The sequence below is a fragment of the Sminthopsis crassicaudata genome, chromosome 2, assembly GCF_048593235.1.
Source record: "Sminthopsis crassicaudata isolate SCR6 chromosome 2, ASM4859323v1, whole genome shotgun sequence".
NCBI classification, from domain to species: Eukaryota; Metazoa; Chordata; class Mammalia; order Dasyuromorphia; family Dasyuridae; genus Sminthopsis; species Sminthopsis crassicaudata.
The window spans coordinates 371,732,833-371,746,278 of record NC_133618.1 but is presented as its reverse complement, the minus strand read 5'-3'; the positions used below and the strand labels follow the sequence as shown (position 1 = coordinate 371,746,278).

The following is a 13,446-nucleotide window of genomic DNA, read 5'->3' as shown; positions in this document are numbered from 1 at the left end:
CAGGCTATGCAACCAGTTCCAAATCCATCTAGTGGTACTATCTTCTGTCCAACCTTTCTTTATTAAGAACCAACCTTTCTTTATCAAATGGCTTGCTAAAGTAATTGTTATCTACAGTATTCTTCTAATCATTCAATTTAATAACCTTCTCAAAAAAGGAAATAGCCTGGCACTTCCTGTTCTTCAATAAGCCCACACTGTTCTGTTATTTTCTTTTCTAAATATTTTTTAAAATAGTATTTTATTTTTCCAAATTCATACAAAGATAGTTTTCAACACCCACCTTGGCAAAACCTTGTGTGCCAGATTTTTTTTCCCCTCCCTCCCCCTAAAAAACAAACAAACAAACAAAACAGCATGCAATCTGATATGGCTTATATATGTGCAATTCTTCTAAACATATTTCTATATTCGTCATGCTGCACAAGGAAAATCAGATCAAAAGAGGGAGAAAAAAAGAAAAACAAGCAACAAGTAAAACAGAAAGGTGCAAATACTATGCTTTGATCCACATTCAGTCTCCACAGTTCTCTCTCTGCATGTGGCTGTTACTTTCCATCACAAGTTTATTGCAATTGTTTTGGATCACCTTGTTGTTAAAAAAAAAGTCAAATTCATCACAGTTTATCATCACATAATCTTTAACCATTAACCATTTCTATAAATATAAACTAAAAATTTGCCAAGAATCTAAGACCCATTAGTAGATTTCTATTTTCTTCCCTTTTTTGATGATCAGGATATTTTTCTACTCCAGTTTTACCTTTCCAGCTTTCTACATTTGAAATATCAAAAAAATCACATCTTCCAGTATCTTAATTTGGGTACTGAATTGGTAACTTGAGCTCATGAAGGGTAATTATATGCTGTTATTTATTTTGGGTATTAACTCCTTATTATGATTTTCATTTTTGTCTTATTCTTTCTTCCCAGCAAAAAAAAAAAAAAAAAAAAAAACCACAACTGAAAAGTAAATTGAGTTGTTACTTCCCATTTTCTGTTGAAGGTGCCACCATTTTCCAGTCACCTAGGTTCCCAACATTCATATTAATCCTTACTCACCCTTACCCCACATCCAATCTGTCATTTGTCATTGCTAGCTTCTAAAGCTTTTAACCCCTTCTCTCCACTTACACAACTGCCACCTTAGTTCAAGTCCTTGTTGTCTCTTGCCCAGATTGTTGTAGTAGCATCCTGATTGATCTTCCTGCTCTTCCTGCTTTCAATCTCTTCCCAGTCCAGCCCAACCTACATATTACTGCTGAATTAATTTTCCTGTAGTGCAGCTCTAACCTTATGAGATTGCTATCCAGTCAATTTTTGTGACTTCCTGTTACCTAAAACCTCAAATTTCAACTTACTTTGCCTTTAAAACCATACACAATATGGCCCCAACCCATCTTTCTAGCCTCCTTGGGCATTATTCCTCATCTCACAGCCTTTGACTTAACCCAAGTAGCCTCAAGACATAAAGCTCCATATCCTTGTTCATAGCCTTTGTCCCAATCATCCTATGTGCCTGGGATTCACTCCCCTCTTTATATTAATTTATGTACTTGTCTCTTCTGTTAGAATGTAAGCATCTTGTGAAGTAGGAATAATTTCATTCTGTGTACTTAGATTCCTAGCACACAGCACAGAGATGGATACATAAAAGATGTTTAATATATAAATAATTTTCGGTTTATTCAGTTTCTGGTTTGGTGAGAGGTATCAAATAAATCAGATTTGTTTTTGTAATAGATGAAATAATGCAGTCCAGAAATAGTATGGGGTTTAAATGTCATTTCTTTCTTAGAAGTTTAAAACGTATACCAAATTAATCCCAAGTTAACTTATATGTGTGTGTATGTAGAATCATCACAAAGTAATTTTTCAGTAACTTACTTTTGTCTTCCAGTGAGGATGAACTGGAAGAAACAAATGGAAATAACCCAATTGACATTGAGGTTGATCAAAACAAGGAAAGCAAAAAGGAGGTATCTTTTCCCTAATTTGTTGGAAGGCTACTACAATTCATTATCTATTTTTACTAGTAAAAACACATCTGTCACAGAAAACTTGTTATTGTTTAGATACAGCAACAGTATTTCCAGTTTTGTTCAAGGAAGAAAAGATAAATGTGGAGATTTTTTTTTTCTTTCATATTGCATAGTTAAAGGTAATTAAAGATTTTTCTCTAGTAATATCATCTGTTCTAAACCCACATCTTTAATTTAAACCATTTGACTTAACTGGTGCCAATAAAGATAAGATTCCTCATTTGATTTTTTTTTTTTTTTTTTTTTTTTTTTGATCAATTTCTTCTTTGTCACCTCCTCATTCTTAACTAGCACTCTTGAAGAATAAATGCTTTTCATCACAAGGGGAACATGAAAAGGGTTTGGCTTGATAAATAGCATTATTTTTACATGAAAATTAGGTGTTACCCTTTCCCTCAAAAAAAAAAAAATTTCCCCATGTCTTATAAATATAAGTAGTGCCAGATGTTCTACTGGACGCTAAGTGTTAAATTATTAGTTTCCTTCGAGGAACCAAATAATTCTATGAAGTTTGGAATATGATTTATATTTATGTATTGGAATTTGAAAATGTTTCTTGATTGAAGGATTTTTCATCAATAAGAAAGGGATAGATATAAAATAATAACTAATAAGTAATTCCTGATTAAAAAGAAAGAAAGTTGATTAATTATGTCTCAGAATTCTTATGACCCAAACCTCAGTAAAGCGGGAATGCTGTAAATACCCAACCTTGAATAGACAACCATGATGTTATACAGAGAAAGAATTACTGGCATATAATTTAATATCTTATTATTGAGAACTCATGTAATATTTTGTTTCTAAAAATCTTTGTTTCAGAAGTGATCTCCACTATTGTTCTTGTCTAGCGATTTGATTTTTTTTTTTAATGAAAATGCATTTTAGTCGGTTAAAATTTCATTATGAAAAAACGATACCAGTTCTATTTGAAATTAAGTATAATTTTCAGATAAATTATAATGAACATAAGTTGATATAAAATTTTTAATTTTTTTGGACATATTCTTATTCTATGAAATATATAAGATTATGTCAAAAAGAAATCAAAATATTTACCAGTGCTCACTTTGTGTTGCTATTATGTTTGTCTTTGACCACAAAATAGGCCCAAGTTCTTTAAAGGAAAAAAAAAAAAAAGACGTAGAGTAGCAAAGCTCATTAGAAGTATGCTGAGGTTTCCCCCATATTTGCTGGAATTATTCAAGAGTCTTAACATCCTAGTTGATACAGTAATCAAACTGAAGTAATGAATATTCTATGTAAAAGAAACAAAGGAGTCAACTTTGAAAGTATTTAATCATTAGGTGACTTTTTATTAACTAATTAATGTTAAAATCTGTAGATATAATTATTATATGGCATGTATTTGATAGTACCTCTTTAGCACTATATATGAAAGAGAGCTGTTTGTTATTTTGTAAAACAATGGATTTCTTTCAGTTTTGTTTTAAAAGCAAAATTTCTCTAAGCATGAGTCATTTATCAAATATTTGTTTTGCAGGTACCACCAACCGAGACAATTCCTCAAATCAAAAAAGAAAAACATAGTACACAAGCTAAAAATAGGGCCAAGAGGAAACCTCCTAAGGGAATGTTTCTTTCTCAAGAAGATGTGGAGGCAGTTTCTGCCAATGCTACTGCTGCTACCACTGTGCTAAGACAACTGGACATGGAATTGGTTTCAATCAAACGACAGGTACCTGCCCTGTTGTACTGAAGAGACACCTAAGATTTTGTTTTTAATCAGACCCATGATTTCAGTGGCATAGAAACTCCTAATCCATCAACCAGTATTTATTTATTAAGTGCCTGTTTTGTTCCAGACACTATGCTAAGCACTTGACATGTAATCACCTTTGCAGAAATTTGTGTTCCAGATTTTTCTCCTCCTCTCCCTCCCTCCCCAAGACAGCAAGCACTCCAATATAAGTTAAACATGTGTAATTCCTTTAAACATATTTCCATATTCATCATGCTACACAAGAAAAATCAGATCAAACAACAGTACAAAAAAGGACAAAATACTGGGTTTTGATCCACATTCAGATTCCATAGTTCTTTCTCAGGATGTGGCTGTCCTTCACAAGACAATTGGAATTGTCTTGGATCAACCTCGTTGTTGAAAAGAGCCTTTGTACATCACAGTTGCTCATCACATAATCTTGTTATTGTGTACAATATTCATTTGGTCCTGATCACTTCATCTAGCATTAGTTTATGTAAGTCCAGGCTTTTCTGGTGAAATCAGATTGCTCATTATTTCTTATAGAACCATAATATTCCATTAGATTTATGTACCATAGCTTATTTAGCCATTCCCTAACTAATGAGCATCTACTTAATTTCCCACTTTTATGATCTTTTTGAGATACAGTTCCAATAAAGACATTGGTGGATCAAAGGGTATATACAATTTTATACCGCTTTGGGCATAGTTCCAAATTGCTCTTCAGAATATTTGGATCATTTCACAACTCAGCTAACAATGCATTACATTAATGTCCTAGTTTTCCCACATCCCCTTCAATATTTATCATTATTGAACTCAGTTTTTTGGGGGGAAACAGCAAATAGTAATGTGTAAATTAGATATAGACAGTATAAATTGAGAATAATTTCAGAAAGAAAGCACTCAGGTTGAGGAGGACTGGAAAATGCTTCTTGCAAAAGATAGTGGGCAAATTCCTAAGGTAAGAAGACTACCCAGAAGACTATTCCAATAGACCAGGCAAAAGGTGATCTGGACCTGTACTAGGGTGGTGGTAGTGTCAGGAGACATGAGATTTTAGGAAGGTAGAAGAACTTGACCACTGATTGGGGGTTGAAGATACAAACATTCCACCCATGTTATGAGTGTGAGTGGCTTGGGAGGATAGTGTTATCCTCAACAGTAAAAGGAATTTAGGAAGAAGTAAAGGTTTGGAGAGAAAGGTTTTGGACATGTTAAGTTTAATATGTTTATGGAAAATGATTGAAATGTGAGGATGGAGTTTGGAATAAAGTTTAGAGTTGGACAAGTAAATCTCTGAGAATCATCTGTATAGAGATCATTGAAACTATGGGAACTGATGGGACCAACAACTGAAATAATGTGGGAAGTGGGAAAGATGACTCAGGATACTGAGGAATCATATGGTGGATAGCAGAAAAACTAGAAGAGGATGATCAGGAATACTGAAGGCCATTGATTAAGTGGAGATCAAGAAGTATGAAGATTGAGAAAAGTTCATTAGAATTTGCAATTAAGGGGCAGCTAGGTAGTGCAGTGGATAGAGCACCAGCCTTGAAGTCAGGAGGACCTGAGTTCAAATGTGGTCTCAGACATAACATTTCCTAGCTGTGTAACCCTGGGCAAGTTACTTAACCCCAATTGCCTGGAGGGAGGAGAGAAGGACTTTCAAGTCTTTCAGGAATCTGTGCTTAAAAAAATACTAGTTTGGATTTCATTTGATTTAGTCCTTGTTCCTCTCTCCCTCCCTCCACTGTACCACCTAAAGAATAGGGATTAGGGAATGATGCTTATAACTATTCCTATCTTCAAGGTTTTGTGAGAATAAATGAAGGGAAAACTGTGACAGTATCTTGTACTCTCTCCAAGATAAAAATCTTAGTCTAATGTAATAATTAAAATCAACTATGTCAATTTATGTTTTGCCAACCACCTCCTTTTATGCCAGTTATGTCAACTAGTGAGTACTGGGATACTGACCACAGTAACTTAAATTTAACAATACTTTATTATTACAAAGCATTATATGCACCATATTATTTGATCTTTATAGCAAACCTTTGAGATTGGTTATAAAAATATTATCCCTACTTTATAAAGCAGGAAAATTGAGGATTAGGTAATATTAATAGTTTTCAGAAGGGATTTTCCCTTGTCAAGGCTCTGAAAAGTAATCATTCTTTGGAAGACTTCCTTTTCCCTTTCCTAAGATCAAGGTGCTATTTTACCTAAATATTTTAAAAGAAAGGCTGACTATCTTACCATTGAAATCATGCTGATTTCACAAAAATAGGAGAGAAAAATTGTAATTTCAGAATAGACCAGTTCTTTATACTGAGATTAAGTAGAGGACCTATTTTGACCTATTCTTGGTCTGTTTGGAGCATAAAAGAAAAATAAAGCCTCTTTTTCTCCATATTTGCCTCACCCTCTAGTCCCATTTGAACATTGAATTATCTTTGAAAAAGAAGTTTTTACCCTTATTATATCAGGAATCATCTGGTGAAACCCTTGGACTCCCTTCTGTTTTAAATGAATAAAATAATATACTTAGGATTATAAAGGAAATCAATTGGATTGAATTTTCATATTTTTAAAAAACCAAGTTCATGAATCTCAATTTAAGAACTCTTGTACTAGAATGTTTCACAATAATAAAGCTCATTTAATTCCTATTTACTTCTTGAATCTTTGCATTCTGACTTCACATTTTAAAGCTATGCTGTAAAGGTCCTGTGGTCTCTCAGTTGTAATCCTTCTCTGGGAGGAGATCTCTTTTCTGTAAAATCTTTTCCTCTGTGAGCAGGTTTCTTGGGAAGCTTCTGGAGCCTCCAGCCAGAGTGAAGGTAGAATCTCAAATCCTCTTCTTCCTGAATCCTGGCTCTGAATCTCCTCCAGCTTTTGTCCTTCCCCAATCCTGACTGCCTTCCCAACTCTGTCCCAGACTAGACTCACTCCTTGCCCTACTGCCCTACTCTTTTATCCTAGCAGAGAATGGGCTAGTGAGAACTCAACGGGGCTTGTGAGAACTCCTACAGCCAATTAACTTGCTCCTTTTAAAGGTGTGAATTCTGAGCTAGAGAATTGCCCAGATGACCTGAGTTCTCACCTTGTAATCCTAACACTGTTCTATAAAAAGTTAATAATCTAACTGCTAAATATAGCAATACTTACTTTTTTTTTTTAAGTTTTCATCATCCTTGACTTCTGAAGTTTTTGACACTGTTGACCAACCCTTTTTCTTGAAAAGACAGCAACCTTTCTTTTCCTAAACTTTTGATTGATGTTCTAAAACTAAGTTTTATTAATGTCTTTTCTTATTACATTCACAAAATAGTTCCATTCCCCATGCCCCTTGAAATGCTTCCTTCTAATAAAAAAAATTAATTAAGTAATATATATCCAGTACAATGATCATAACTGACAATGTATATAATACTCTATTTGTCTTCCCTTTCTTTTTAGTTGGCATATGTTTCATTATTTGTTATCACCAATTTCTTGGCCCTCAAATGGTTCCTGTCCTCTTTTTATATTTTTCTCTTTGATGCTAAATTTCCTCATGAAAGGCTGTTTCATTTTTTTAATTTTTATATATGTAGGACCTATAGTGCATTTTACACAGTAATACATATTTGTTGTATAGCTGTAAAGTAGATAGCTAATTTAAAGTATGTATATTTCACCTCCAAAAGATGAAATATGGTTATGCCATAACAATATATTTTTAAAATTGTATATAAAATGTCATGTGACTAACATACTGCCATACTGTATCAAACTTCCCCAGATGGTCACTGATACTCTTCTACCCATTTTGCTTTATCCAGCAGGGAGTATGGCTAGTATTATTATGAAGACCTTTCCAGGAGGTAGCAAGATATTCCTTAGGAACAAGATATTCCTATGTAATAAGGTGTTAACATTATGACTGGAAGAACAAAGGCCAATTACATGTGAAAAAAATTTTCATATCATTTTCTAAAAACATTAAATTTAATATTGTAGGAACAAAATTGACATTTTTGTGTCCCTTTCAAATTTTGTTTCATTGTCATTTCCCCTTTACCTAGATTGAACTCTTATTTATGACAACCTTGTCTAGAAATCTATACAATATTCTGTCCTAGTAGACCCTCAACCCACTGTGAGAATGGAAAAATATCTTGTTCCTAGAACTTCCATTAATCTTTCAATTATGCAGAATTGAACTTCTTTAGTGATTTTCATTTACGTTGTAGCCATGAATTTTTTTTCTTGCTTCTGCTATTTTTCTCACCTTCCCATACAATTTTTCCCATGTTTTTAAAATTCTTTATATCCTTTCTTTTACTGTATCCTGATATTCAGCATTGCTTTCTTATATCATAATTTGTTGTTCAGTTGTTTTCAATTGTGTCCAAATCTTTGTGACTTCATTTGGGGTTTTCTTGGAAAATTATTGGAGTGGTTTGCCATTTTCTTCTCCAGTTTATTTTACAGAGGAGGAAATTGAGGTAAACAGATGGCTTGGGGGTCATATAGCTAGTAAGTTTCTCTCTCTCTCTCTCCTTCCCTCCCTCCCTCCCCTCCTTTCCCCCTTTCTCCTTCCCTCCTTCCCTCTATCACCAGATTTGAATTCAGCAAGTTTTCTTGATTCCATATCCAGCACTCTATTTACTACCTTTGTTCTTTCTTTGACTTGCATTGGTTATGTGCTTAGTAGGAGAATTTTTTATTGAAAAGATATGAATAGCACAATTTTCTTAATTTTAAATTTGAAACAGCTGGACTTCATAGCACAACAGTCCATCAATCAGTATTTGGCTCTTTTATTGAAAATATCTTGCATATATACTTAGCAATGAAAATAATCTCTCTAATGGCCATTTAATCTGATACAAATCTGACAAGGAATCTACTCAGAAATGTCTTTTCTTGAAGGCTACCAAAGAATAGGAATCCACTACCTTTTAAGAATTTATTTAATATTTATTTGTTTTGTTGAGAATAGTTAAATCATGTAGAATTCTTCATTGTCCATATTGCTATTACTGTGACCAAAGTTTTGATTTGGTTCGCTTCACTTTGTAAGTCTTCCCAAGTTTTTCTGAAATCATCCTGCTTATAATTTCTTATAGCACAATAATGACTACACCACCTTTTAGAAAGTTTTGTTCTTTGGTTTGTTCTTAGGAATATTTTCCTTAAATCAAGCTTAAATTTACCTCTTTTCAACTACTAACCAATATTCTGAATTTTATGCTCCTCAAGTACAAGTAGAAATAGCCTAATCTTTCTTCTGAATGAGAGTCCTTCAGAAACTTTTATTTGTCAAACTGCTAATCAGTTAAGATCTTTTTGAATATTGACTATTTTTCATTGTCAGGTATAAAATCAAATTTCAGGTCATCTGCAATTTTCAGAGATTTCATCTATATCTTTATGCATGCAAATTGATTAAAATGTTATAGCTATGCGCAGATATAATTTTCATTAGCCTTTATTTTAAAAATAATACATAAAAAGAAGAGTACCAGAATTAGAAGAATTGGATCAAGTTATTTAATAATGCCAAGCTTCAGTTTATCTATGCTACATACATTTTCTAATTTGTGATATTATGAGGCAGCACTAAGCAAATGTTCTAGTGTTGATACAAATATGAACTATCATAGGTTTTTTATTCATTTAAAAAGTTTTTCCCCCTACTTTCAGATTCAGAATATTAAACAGACAAACAGCGCTCTCAAAGAAAAACTTGATGGTGGAATAGAACAATATAGACTTCCAGAGGTAAAACTTATTACAATCCCCTTTTCTCAATAACCTTGTGATACTTAATGTGTAAAGTATTTAATCTATTATTATTCCTGGCCATCAATTTTTTGGGGGTAAGGGAGGGATAAGTGTAAAATTTCAATATTTTAGGATTTTGTGTTGAATAGGAAAATGAAAACAGTTCTTCTCTTATAAAGTTTCAAGTATAAATGGGCTAATAATAGTTTATTCTGATGAAATTTAGGTTATTCAGAAGTTTAATGCACGTTGGACCACAGAAGAACAGCTTCTTGCTGTACAAGGTATGAAGGGAGTTATATATCTTCCTTTTGCTTTGCAATGTATATAAAGTTGACTTAATAACATTAGTCTGACTGTATGGGTATTAGAACTTTTTGTTTCCTTGTGGATTTTTGGACCAGTGATGAAATCCAAAAAGAAAATAGATCCTACATTATGACTGATTTCCTGAACCTATTGAATTGAGACTAAATTTGGGATTCTTGTATATTGTGTAAGTATCTACCTACCTGTCTTTGGCTTAATTCATAGAAATGTCTCTCTCCAGAATATACTCCATCTCTGACAGGCCTTTGACAGGTGCTTTTCATGTGTCTTTCCAATAGCACACACTCTCCCCCTCTCTTTTCCCCTCCAGCCCAACTCTCCAATATGCTGGGCTGATAATATCATATAATCATAGCTATAGAACTGAAATGGATCTTTTTTTTATTTATGTATTTATTTTTAAATTTTTCTTTTAACTTTTTTTCTGAGGCAAATGGGGTCAAGTGACTTGCTCAGGGTCACACAGCTAGGAAGTATTAAATATCTGAGACCACATTTGGACTCAGGTCCTCCTGATCTCAGAGCTGGTGCCATCAGCTCTGCACCACCTAGCTGCCCCTAGAATGGATCTAAACCATCAAGGCAACTACTTCAGTTTACAAATCAGGAAACTAATGCCCAAAGCCATTATTTTGCTTAAGTTCACAGGCAAAATACAGTAAGTTCACAGGGATAGTAAGTAGCAAAGCTTTAAAATAGTCTCTTTTCTTTGATGCCACCTCATAACCCTCTTTCATCAACATCGCAGTCCTTTCCTTTGAAGTTTCATTCTATACCAGGCATGTTTTTTTAATTGCTAAAATCTACTAGTATTCTGGGCACTGTATTTTATGAGTTGATCGGTTCAACTATATACTCTTTCTTGTCCATTTGCCATTAATATTTTGTCTTGATATTGACTCTGTAATCTGTCCTATTTCCTCTTTTCTTAAAGCCCCTTTCAGCTTAGAATTTGCTACTTTATTAAGAAAATTATAGTTCTTTCATTGAAAGAAAAGTAGCCCTTTTCTTTGCAAAAGCCCACTCTTATTCCTGCCTATGAGTCTTTCTGGGAATTTCTCCCTTTCTCTCCTGACCCTGACATCTCCTTAGGCAATTAGCTCTTTACTTACTAAACTTCTGGGGAAATCTGTTCATTGTCTGCATTTAATTACCTATTTTTCATTTCTCAGGTTTTTATAACCATGTTTTTGACAATCCCTATTTTCCAAAATTATTATTATTATGTAGTATGAAAGTCATTCTCCTGGTTGATATAATTCCATACTGTAAATTTTTAAAAAAAATTACTGTAAATTAAAATTACTGTAAATTTAAAAAAAAACTTATAAATCTGGCACTTTATGATTTTTGTAACCAGTGTAGAGTATTTGGTAGCCCCATTACTTTTCAAATTTTCATTTAATGATGTTTTAGCACCAAAGGAATTTGTGCTTTCATCAATGTGGGCACTCATTACATTGAATCAAGTCATAATCTTTGTCTTCTGTTGGTTGTTGTAGAAGAAATTGTTACTTAGTTACCAATTCTCTACTTATGATCCTATCTGAACTTATTTCGATTTATTTTTGAGTGATAATAGGCCAGATCCATATTCAAAGTCATTTCCAATTCTTAGAACTTGCCATAGTCTAGTCTTCAAGAATCCAAGTGGCACATTTTAGTGGCTCATGTACAATAATATGCAAAGTAAATAAAATGGAAGAGACAATTTTCGACATTCTTTGTAAAGGTTTTCTCTTAGTATAATTCTCTGTTGGGAGTGAGTAGGAGAGGGAATATTATTCTTTGGCACTAAAGTGACTTTTTAATTCTTTAGCAATCAGGAAATATGGCCGAGATTTTCAGGCGATCTCAGATGTTATTGGAAACAAATCAGTGGTACAAGTGAAAAACTTTTTTGTAAATTACCGACGCCGCTTCAACATAGATGAAGTCTTACAGGAATGGGAAGCAGAACATGGCAAAGAAGAAACCAATGGAACCAGTACACAGAAACCCATAAAGTCCCCAGATAATCCCATTAAAATACCTGAAGAAGAGGAGGAAGTAAGTCTATAGATTAAAATCTGGCTCTTTTCTTTGGTAACAAATGTTCAAGTCAGTTTCTAATGTCTTTGTGATTTTGAAAATAGAAATATTTTTATCCTTCAGTTACAATGAAACTAAAAGTATTTCGCATTTTTGTGATATTTTAAGATTTGGAAAAATCTTTGCTTATAGTTCCTTGTGAATTAGATATATCAGTAATTTGATATCTTTGATATAGAAAAATATTCTTACATCTGTACCTTCTAATCAATTTCTGGTCACTTTTGGGTAATAATATGCAATGTAGATTCTATAATAACAATCAATTTAACTTAACTAGAAAAAGTTCATTACTTTAAGTTGTAATTTGAAGTAGATCAGAATTTATAAGCCAGTGTTTCTTTAAAGTATCTTTCCCATATTATTCAGATATTATTAATTGTACGACTCATGAACAAATTGGTAAATCTCTTTTATTCCCAGTTTTGTTATCAGTAATGTAGCACCTATTTCACAAAGTTGTTATAATAAAATCAAGTAAATATATATAAAGTACTTTGTAAATTTTAAAGTGGTGCTGTATGTTTTAGCTCTTATTAGCTTATTGCTAGTGTCAAAGCTCACATAGTGCGCTGGGCACCTTGATTTCCTACCTTAATCTACCACTCTTTCTGCTGTACTGCTTCTCTTCCATTGATGCCCACTTAGTTATTTTGTCTAATACGTGATTTTTCTCTTCCTCTACAGGCTACTTCTGTTCTTGATGTCAGATATGCATCCGCTTCATGAAAGACTTGAGTAGCTTAGAATAATTTGCATTAACTACTGTTATTCAAGATATCAGGTATTACCGAACCTCAGACAGCCATCTGCATCATACCTATGTGGACAAGCAGCTATTACCAAAAAAGGCAAACACTTCCAGTCCTGTGCTGCAACTGCCTTAATTCTTTGCTCATTCCTCTGCATTGCCTCCACTTCCCAGTATGCTTTTCATTTCATCGGTACCTGCCTGAATGCTGGGGAGAATCACTACATCCCACATAACTTGTGGATTTATTTTTGAACTGTCTCCATAAGTAGGAGCTACTCTCTCAGTAGTCTCACAGTAATCGGCAGGGAGTGGATGGGGGAAAAGAGTCAGCTCAGAAGGTCTAACTTTGTATTGCCTGTAATCTTTGTTTTTTGCATATTGTAATTATAATAGTGACACTCTTAGCTTTCCAGGAAGAGCCTCCTATTCATTTTTGAGTTAACTGACCACCCCCTGAGACATCATGCTTTCTCTGAAAACAGTCTATGTTTGTAAACTGCATCGTGACTTTTTAGTGCTCAGCGTTCCAATGCCATTCATGGTCTCCTCAACTTAGGTTGTAATGATGGCTTATAATTATTAGACCATAATGGTTTAATGGCAGGTGTCTCTTTTAAGCCAATCCCTAATAATCTGTCTTGGTGGAAAACTCACTAATAGTGAATAAACCAACCTGGATACTGTAGCTTCAAGGTTTGGTTAAGTCAAGTGCCACCACA

At 33.6% G+C, this 13,446-nt stretch overlaps 1 protein-coding gene across 1 annotated transcript in view; it reads left to right on the top strand.

Moving 5' to 3' along the window:
- Positions 1-13,131, top strand: part of RCOR1 (REST corepressor 1) — a 92,876-nt gene extending 79,745 nt beyond the window's left edge. The window contains exons 7-12 of the mRNA XM_074291207.1: positions 1,901-1,979; positions 3,547-3,741; positions 9,472-9,549; positions 9,779-9,836; positions 11,702-11,931; positions 12,661-13,131. Coding sequence (XP_074147308.1) covers positions 1,901-1,979; positions 3,547-3,741; positions 9,472-9,549; positions 9,779-9,836; positions 11,702-11,931; positions 12,661-12,702 — 682 coding nt within the window. The 3' untranslated portion in view covers positions 12,703-13,131. The remainder of the gene's footprint in view (positions 1-1,900; positions 1,980-3,546; positions 3,742-9,471; positions 9,550-9,778; positions 9,837-11,701; positions 11,932-12,660) is intronic.
- Positions 13,132-13,446: the final 315 nt, after the last annotated feature.